The following is a 9,932-nucleotide window of genomic DNA, read 5'->3' as shown; positions in this document are numbered from 1 at the left end:
CTAATATAAGAGTGCTCTCATGGAGTGTTGAACCTGCGCCCTACACCGCTAATAGGACTTCGGCTAACCACTAGGGCGTGAGGTCGCAAGTGATAAATTGCAGCGCTAAAACTTTAACAACTTTCAGAGCCGCTCATCCGTCACAAATTTCAGAAAAAAAATCCTCAACATGCAAAAAATAGTTGCCCTACTAAACAAAAGTTCATCAATTTTTGAAAATAGTTTTTAAAAAAGTAAATAACATTCATAAAAAATTGAAAAGAAAATTTACCATTTAAAAACAAGTTCACCAATTTAGAAAAAAGTTCATCCAATTATAAAATAAGATCATCTAATTTTAGAAAAAGATCATCAATTTTTAAAAATTTCATCAATTTTAAAAAAAGCTTATCAAATTTTGAAAAAGTTTATTGTATTTGAAAAAAATGTTCATCAAATTAAAAAAAATCATCAGTTGTTAAAAATCATCAGTTGTTAAAAATAGTTCACTAAAATTAAAACAAAAGTTCATGAATTTTGAAAGAAAAAGCATCATCGAATTGGAAAAAGTTCATGCGTTTAAGAAAATAAAAACTGAAAATCGATGATGGAAGAAACCTGGAAGAGGAAAAAACGAAAAAAACGAAAAGGGAAAATAGGAAAAAAAAGAGAAGGAAGGAATGAAAGAAAGGAATAGTTGAAGCTTAATAGATCCTACTCCGCGATGCGTTGGGTTTACGAACGAACCTCAATGTGCGAGGTCGTTTGTTCGATCGAAATCACTAATTGAGGAGTACTCTTTTCAAAGATCACTCTCATTTTCCTAGGTTGTGAAAAGTGACACGTTACATGTGCACCACTTGTTGCAACCTGAAAGTTTTTACTTTTTCTTAGATCCTTTTATTGAAAACATTTAATCTTTTAAACGGCGCGTCGAAATCTCGAACTGTTTTCATCATTGGATTCTTCGCGTCGAGATCTTCAAAACTAAATTCCACGTTGATAACGTCCGTGCCTCTCGTGGAATCAAAACCGTGCCTCTCACAGAAGAAAAGGTTAAAAGAAAACACGTTTTTTTTTCGTTTCCAAGAGGCACGGCCGTGCCTCTTGTGGAAGGGAAAACGTGTCTCTCATGAAAGGAAAAAATATATGAGAAAGCACATATCTTTTCTGTTAAGCAAAAACGTGTTTCTCACGGAAGCAAAAATGTGTTTCTCACGAAAGGAAAATGAAAAACGTGTTTTTCACGCAAAATTGTTTTTCCAATTGTCGAAAAGCTAAGAAAAACTGATGAAAACCGAAAAGTTAAAAACCAGAAAAAAAACATCTAAAAAGCAGAAAACGTGCACGGACAAATAAAAATAATCAAGAGGAAGCGCCCAGGATGCGACACGTGGCGGGGGCTGAGAGCACGTCAAGTGGCACGCTCTCAGCCCCACCACAAGTGATCGTTGCGAGACTCCCGAAGGAGCGCTCGTTAATTAGTTGCTCCCTATTTGATTCACAGCGACCGCCAATGTTTTTTTCTATTAATATACACAGTAACAAACGCCTGCAACGTCAAATATGATTTGCCCACTGTAGTACTTTTTTGGATCTTGAACCTGGGCCATTTCTAGTCTGCTTTTACAAGGAGGCTACAAAATTGACTTTCCCCGGTTATTGTGGTCCAATCAAAAATACCTGTCTACCTCAAAAAAAATATGTAGGGATGATTATTATTTTCTTTATAAAAGAAAACATATGATTTTTTTAGACGGAACTCTCGAAATTCAAAGGATCTAGCGGTTAACTGGAAACTAATCCACGCCGCAAAAATAAAAAAATGGAAACTAATAATTCTTTTGGCAATTTGGGAACAAATCCTGGAAAGAAATAATCAGGTGAGTATTCCTGCGCGCCTTAGGATTGATTAGTGCATGCTATATATGTGTGCAATCTTAATTAATATGCCATACTACTGAATATTTATATGATGATCTGGCAATAATCCTTAATTTTGGCAGTTAGGAAACTACTCATGCATGGAAACAAATAATCTTCCCGTGTGTTGTCCTGCCATATATCTATGCAATCATAATATTTGCCATACATACAGACATGAAGGGTGCCAAGCCCTAGCGAGTGATTGATATTGATGTGATTGAAGTCTATATAAACCAACAATCTACTCCTTCACCTCGATCTACTCCAACCACGACCACCGCCGCCGTCACCAATTCGATGACCACGACGACCAGCCAGCGGAGACAGGCCATGGCGACCTGCAGCCATCTGCTCCTGGCGCTCGTCGTCGTTGCCGCCGCCGTTGATTCCACCGCGGCGTTCGATCAGGATCACACGCCGTTCAAGCCGATCCCGGACCTCTCCGTCCCGCGCATCCAGGAGCTCGGCCGATGGGCCGTGCAGCAGCACAATGATCAGACGGGCGACCGCCTGACGTTCACCAGAGTGAACGGCGGGCAGTTCCAGATTGTTGCGCCGGCGCTCAACTACCTGCTTGCCATTGACACGACGAACGTCGACGGCACGGCCAGCACGCACTCCGCCCTGATCTTCGTGCAGTACTGGACCAACACGCAACGGCTCGACTCTTTCAACTGATCCATCCAGTGACATTTGTTCTGAGCGAGGGAGGGCCTGCTGGTTGTATTGTCTTCACGATGCAATAACAACGATCGATTTCCAGTCTTGAAGTTATACGCATTTGTTTCTACATCACAGGCATTAACTTTCTTTCTGCAAGTATACATGCTTTCTTTTTGATAAGTATATGCTTGTTTTCATATCACGAAATAGTTCATAGTATTGAACCCGTACAAGCACACACTAAGAGCATGGTTAATAATATAGCCATGAGCCTGCTGTATGGAGTTGCCATAGAAAATTCTTCCTCTCGGGCGATCTAGGTTACCCGTGAGTTCTCCCCGTCGACGGCAGGCCCCAGGCTACGGTGCGAGCTAGTTCCCAGGTGATCTGCTAATCAGTCTAGATGGCGTCCCCCGCGTCTGCCGCCAAGTCCGATCTGGAGGGCTTCTTTAATCCGCTTGATCTCAATGAAGAGGAGTTCGAGGACGTTGTGATTGACGAGGAAGACCCATAACTCTAGGAAAGTACTAGATGGCTTGCCCTAGCTAGGGTTCATACTGAGAAAACCTTTAGTAAATCGACATTTTACAAGGACATGAGAGCTGCGTCGAATCCGATGCAGCGGGTAAGATTCCGTCCGGTCTGCCCCAATCGCTTCATCGTGCAGGCGTCGTGCTTGGGGGATTGGGAGCGAATTACGCTACAGGGACCGTGGCTGCTTCGTAACTGGGCAGTGTTACTATGCCCATATGATGGTTTTACTGAAACAGAGGAGGTTAGCATTGTTCATATGCCTATTTGGCTGCAAATCCATAAGCTTCCAGATGTTTACTGCAAGAAGAACATACTCCCTCCATTCCTAAATATTTGTCTTTCTAGCCATCTCAAATGGACTACAACATACGGATGTATGTAGACATATTTTAAAGTGTAGATTCACTCATTTTGCTCCGTATGTAGTCACTTGTTGAAATCTCTAGAAAGACAACTATTTAGGAACGGAGGGAGTAGTTGAGAAGCTTTTGAAGGGTATAGGAGAGATCATGGAGATGCGCTTGGATGTTAATATCAGGGGGGACTATGTAAGAGTCAGGGTTAAGCATGACATCAGAGTGCCCCTGACAAAATACGCGAGTATTGTCCGTGGTAGAGAATGCCAGGTTTACCTTGTTCGATATGAAAAGTTGGCAAGATTTTGCAGAATGTGTGGCCTGGTAGGCCATGAATTCAAGGAGTGCGGAACGGGTATACAGGAGGAGAAGGATATGAAGTTTGGTGTGTGGCTGACTGGCTGTACGCGGACGCACCCAACAAACCTAGAGGGGACTCTAGCAGAGGAACATACGACCGATCGTTCCAAGAATGTGCATGTTAAATCTATGGCAACGAATGCATCTGCTGGGCTGGGGAAGAAAGTGGTTGATCCTGATATGATGGACACGTCCATGAGCCCCGTGAAGATCCCAGGGTGCAACATAGTGCAGGATAAGGTCCCCAGAAAGAGACTGAACATGGACGAGGCAGAAGGGGCGCTCAAGGCAGCCTCTGGTACCCCACAACCCTTGCTGGCTATCACTGATGGTTTTGGCGAGGATTCAAAGGAGAATAACTCTCCTACAAGTAGCTCTAGTAGCAAGAGTGCAAGAGTTTCCAAGGATAGTGAGAACCCACAAAAATTGGTGTCCTTCTTCAAGGAGGACCGCCCGTCTCAATTAATATCTTATCGTGGAACTGCCTAGGAGGGGGAGGGGACCGCCGGACAGTTCGTGAGGTGTTGGCCCTCTCAAAAGCCAATAACCCCAAGCCAGTCTTCCTTTGTGAGACTAGACAAGAGTCTGTGAAAGTTGAAAAAAAATGAGATTAGGACTTGGTCCGAAGGGTTTCCATGGTATGAGTGGTGGCAATAGTAGTCGATTGGCACTTTTTTGGGATGAGTCTTTGACAGTAACAGTACTAGAATCTTGCAACCTGACCATTGATGTTAGAATTGTAGATGGGGACTCAGGAATATCATGGAGGGGAACCTTTGTTTATGGCGAACCGAGAGTTGAAAACAGACAATGGATGTGGGATCATATATGTAGGCTTCGAGCCATCTCGAGGAGCCTTGGTTGCAGCCTGTTGCCTGGAGCGTTCGTCGCCACCTTGCTCGTCGCTACCTCCGGGCCGCCGAGAAGAGCTATGAAGAGCCGCCCAGCCGCCAGAACTTTTCGGAGGAGAGGAAGACAAAGGGACGAGATCTGACAGAATGACTGAATGACGCTAGGTTTTCCGGATTAATATGCGCTCAGATCTGGCTGGGCCTCTATTTCGGCCCGTTAAAATGGAATCTCAGTTGATCGGGGGAAAATGTAGCGACAACTAACCAATTTAGCGCTGTTTCGCGCCGCAATCGCGGTGATAGCATCAGATCGCGGGAAATTGGGCTTCTCGTCGCAGGGAGGCTCCCCAGCCGCGATTGCGCTGCCATAGCGCACTTTTTGTCTGCGATTTTAAACTTTGGGATCTGCCCCATGGTTGTCCCAAGTCACAGACAAGTTAGGCCTGCACGGATGGACCAAATCGTTTCGCATGCGCTTTTCATCCTGGCAGGATCACTCGGGAGAAGAAGCTATCAAACTGCACTGTTCGCTCGCTCCAGGATTTCTGTGGAGAAGCCAGGTGCTGGCTGCTGGCTATGGAGTCAGGGACTTCGTGATGGTGGAGCACTACTGAACACTAGTAGAGTGCCCGTGCGTTGCCACGGGCCTTAAAAAAATTAAGAACATTTTTTTGTTGATACTGGGTTATTCTTAGCATTACTATGTCTTCCTATTCATTATGGATTGGTTGTTACTGATTGCATATCAAATGTCACACGTATACAAAAGATAGCCAATAACATACAAAAAATAATTGAAATCCTCTTCACTTGTAATCTATTTCGATAAAAATGTAATTCACTAACATATACTATCAGATCTAACGCAAAAAGTAAAGAAAGTGGTACACGAACATAGAACTCGTTAATGTGCATTATAAATGATAGGTGGCACATGGATGCCTTTTTATGCTTAAGACCAATCCTCCCATGAAAGCATATCTATTTTTATTATCTATTAATTAAAGAGAACACATGCATGATTTTGTTCCCTTATTCCACGATTCTACAGCCAGACACTTGATTGCATTTTGCAATTCCCTGGCAAACCATTACACATGAAATTAGGCACTTGAAACCATACAGGTGCGACACATACCTAACCATTAAGAACCATGGCAACATAAAATATTTTAATATTTTCCCATCTACTATTCATAGCTTGGACAGGCCCCATCTATTTTTCTTGGCTCGGAAGGACTAAGGCCCCTCCAACTGCGCTCAACCTCTAGTATATCCCTTGGGCCTTGTACAATGGTAGGTGCTTACACACGGGTGCTTAAGAAAAAGGATCAGCGTATCGTCGCAAATAAATGTGGTCTCGCAACGCGGTGCTAGGCAGAGGTGCTTCCGTTGCTTCTATCTGCCTTCAGCGTGACTCAAGGGAGGCAGTTATTTTGCCCAAACACCGCTGGCACTGGAAGCAAACCTTTGCTTCTGTCTCCTTTCCTAATATAAGCACCTGTTCAAACCAATCCCAGGAAAAAAAATCAGGTTTTTTTTTGTCAAGCACCCATGCAAGCACCTGCCATTGTACAGGGCCTAGTCCCCACACGGCTTGATGTTGCAAATGATAAAGGCGAGCATGAAGGAGGGGACATAGCAGGTCGGTAAAGGCGAGAGACATACCACTGAGAGAGCAGTTTGCTAGAGTTTTTCTTTCCTTTTGAAGGATGTGGAGTGCGGTTAGCTTGATGTCGAGCGATCGGAACCAGAGTGAGCCAGATCATAAGTTCACGGCAGAAGTGTGGATGAAGGCATGTATTGCATGGGAACCCTCCAATATAATCCACATGAATCAGATTGGCCATATAATGAAACAACAGGAAGAAGAATCTTCGGCAGTAGCAGCAGTAGTAGTATTTACATGTTAATAGTCCAAATAATAATGTTTTAATGAAAGTTTGAAATACATGCTTTATACTCTCTTTTCTAACTTTATAATGAGCTTGCCATGGAACATGGCGATTCCGAATTAGGTGTTTCTTGGTCGCATCTTGTAATATGTCAACCTTTATTTGCCGTCTTAGCGCATCTCCAAAACAGACCGAACAGAGGCATCCGGACGCAGTCTTTCCATCCATAGTTGTCTCCTACCGGTCCGTGGACCAGTCCGCGCGCTCATTTTTCCGCTAACCAGAAACAACCCTCCAGCACGTAGGACTCTGAACCATCCAAAATCACATGCAGACCTCGCGTCTCCGTCTCTTCCCGCTTTCTCTACAACTGCTTCCTCCCTGGCCGACGCTACCGCTATACCACCCTGGCCGCCCGCCAAACCCTTGCCGGACCTCTATGACCTCCGTTGCTCCACCTGGCCGCCATGCTGCTTTGCCAATGCCGTCACTCCACAGCCCTCGTTTGTCCGCCATGCAGGTACCATCCGTCCCTATGTCGTCCATGGGATCACCACGCCCGGCAAGTGTTTGGTGAAATGCCCATGCTAAATTTTGGAAAATTTTACTCCCTTCTTTGAAGCAATGGATTCTAACATGGTGTATATCTACGAGCACTACGTTGAGTCATCTCATGGCTCGTCCGATGACGAGGATTATGTGGATGAAACGGCGATCATGCAGACGGTCCTTACTGACGCGGAGCATGTGGAAGAGCATGTTCTCTATTTCAAGGGAATGATCAAGAGTCCTTGAGGTGCTGAATCGGAAAAGGGCACACGGGCATTTGCCGCTGATGGATGACAATTTTGCCCCTGATACCCTATTCTCGGACAAGTTTCATCGGCGCTGTCGGATGCAAAAAAATGTGTTTGGTCGCTTCTACAATGGCGTCCGGGCCTACGATGACTACTTCATCTTGAAGATGGATGTCATACGAAGAATTGGCACGGTTGCATTATAGATGCTTGCATATTGCACGGTCGCGATTCGTGGGACGAGTACCTTCGATGTCTAAGAGCACATGTGGGGATGCCGTGATTAAATTTGCTACTGCATTGGTCAAGGTGTTTGGACCTTAGTACTTGAGAGAATCAACTGTCGCAAAGACACTGAAAGGCTCATGGCACTCTCGAAAGAGAGGATGTCTCGGTATGTTCAGATCTCTTGATTGCATGAACTGGAGATGAAAGAACTACCCAAAAGCTCTACATGGGCAATATATGGACCATGTTAAGAAGCCCACCAACATTCTTGAAGCAGTTGCATCACAAGACCTCTGGATTTTGGTACACTTTCTTTGGCATACTCGAGTTTCACAATGACGATCAGTGTGCTGCAACAGTCTTCATCGTTTCCTAGGTTGACTAAAGGACGACCTCCTCCATGCAACTATACTGTCAATGGGCATGACTACAATATGGACTACTATCTATTCACGGTACCTATCCTCTGTGTGTGGTCTTCGTGAAGACCATCACTAAGCTAGCTAGTCATAAAAAAGCTCACTTTTCCCAATGATAAGAAGGAGCTAGAAAGGATGTGAAGAGAACATTTGGAGTGCTCCAAGCCTGTTTTGCAGTTGTTCATGGACCCGCTAAACAAATGGGATCCAGATACCTTGTGGAAGGTGATGACATGTTGTGTGATCATGTATAACATGATCATGGATGACGGTGAAGGTGATGCCAGAGGTCTGAAATTTGACCACATGGATGATCTTATCCTACTTCCATATCAGAATCCGGTCTCGTTTGATGAGTTTGTCCAAATATGTCAATAAACTCGAGGTTGAGCAATTTATGAGCAGCTCAAGAACGATCTGATTGAGCATCTGTGGACGATTAAAGAGGACAACTAGAACATATGTGTGAGTTGAATTCACATTTGAACTATTTTATTTCAAAACTAGTTGGATTGTCATATTTAAATTTGAAATACTATCGCATTTCGATATTTTCCCTCATCGAAGATTTGATATGCTATTATTTTAAGCATTACCGACTTCAAAAACAGGGCTGAACGTTTAGGGGACAGGGTTGGTTGGCCAGCCTCCATACCCTGTCTGCGATGACTCTGCACCAGTCCGTGGACAAATAATGTGTCGATTTTCAGTTCAAGATGCCCTTAGAGCAACTCTAGCAGACCCCGTATAATACCGACCCGCAAAATGCGTTTACAGTTCGCGGAAAACCGGATTTGCGGGCCAGCGCAGGTATCCTTTTTTACGGGTCCGCTTTGCATGGCCTGCTCGGCCCCCGCCCGCGCCGGCCCGCAAATTAGTAATTTACATTTCAATTTAGAGATGAAAATACATTTCTTTACTTCTTTATTTTCTTCAACGACATTGGATACATAGTAATTCACCAAATCGTTGCTAGAATAGCAAGACCAAAGAAAACAAGAACCACAATTAGGCATTTTAGAAGATATCCAACTTCCATAACTGCTCCACTAGTTGGACCAATATCTTCTCCATGCCTTCATTGTTGAGTTGCGGATTCTTGATCTTGCATTCTTCATTCTTCTTTTTTGATTCTAAAAAAGTAGACGTTGCTTTCCCTCTAGTTTCTTCTCTATTTGCACATGCAGCCGCACCATTAGCCTCGATTCTACCAACGAGTGGATGAACATATATTAAGTTTCTTTCTATCAATAAATCGATGTAATCTTCTTCCCAAAACCAAAATCAGCATCCACCTTCCGACACACATGACCATCTCAATAAGCTATCGATTTGAACCGAATAGGTTGGCAAAGCTGAATGAAAAAAGAGCATACCCCGTCGTTTTCGCATTTGAAGAATACCCATCCGAGGTGTTTCGGCGTGCTAAATGTCAGCCGCAGCACTGTCTGCGTGCAGTCATCGCACTGTATGAGCGGCATCCACTACCCGGCGAGTTGCTGCGCGAGCGTTGACCCCGGGCAACGGCCGGCCGAGTCCTTGTCGGCATACCGACAACGGCGGCTAAGGAGGAACCAGTACCCGCATGGCGCTGGGGCTTTGCCGGGGCTGGTCGGGGAGCTCCCCGACCAATCCATGGCTTGGCGCAGCCACCGGTGGCCGGAAACGCCAAATCCGTCCACCGCGACAAACAGCCGCCGAGCTGCAACTTTCCGGCCCGCCAAGGTAGGAGGAAGTGGCGGAGGACAATCTCGGGCATGTGGCGGGGCGAGGGGGAGAGGGGCGGCGGTGGGTGGGGAAAAGCGCGGGCTGAAATTTTACCCCCGCCAACCCGTACCGCTATATACATGGCACCGACGGGGCGAGGGGGGAACCCCGTTTTCGCGGGTTGGGGTGGGAATTATGCCGCGCCCCATAATTTTTT

The 9,932-nt window shown here is 45.1% G+C and overlaps 1 protein-coding gene across 1 annotated transcript; it reads left to right on the top strand.

The window, feature by feature from the left end:
- Positions 1-2,235: 2,235 nt before the first annotated feature.
- LOC119368957 (cysteine proteinase inhibitor 8-like) lies at positions 2,236-2,600 on the top strand. Its single transcript, XM_037634057.1, has one exon. It carries the CDS (start codon positions 2,236-2,238, stop codon positions 2,581-2,583), a length of 348 nt encoding a protein of 115 aa, XP_037489954.1. The 3' UTR covers positions 2,584-2,600.
- Positions 2,601-9,932: the final 7,332 nt, after the last annotated feature.

The sequence above is a fragment of the Triticum dicoccoides genome, chromosome 2B, assembly GCF_002162155.2.
Source record: "Triticum dicoccoides isolate Atlit2015 ecotype Zavitan chromosome 2B, WEW_v2.0, whole genome shotgun sequence".
In the NCBI taxonomy this organism is placed as follows: Eukaryota; Viridiplantae; Streptophyta; class Magnoliopsida; order Poales; family Poaceae; genus Triticum; species Triticum dicoccoides.
This window is presented reverse-complemented; position numbering and strand designations above follow the sequence as displayed.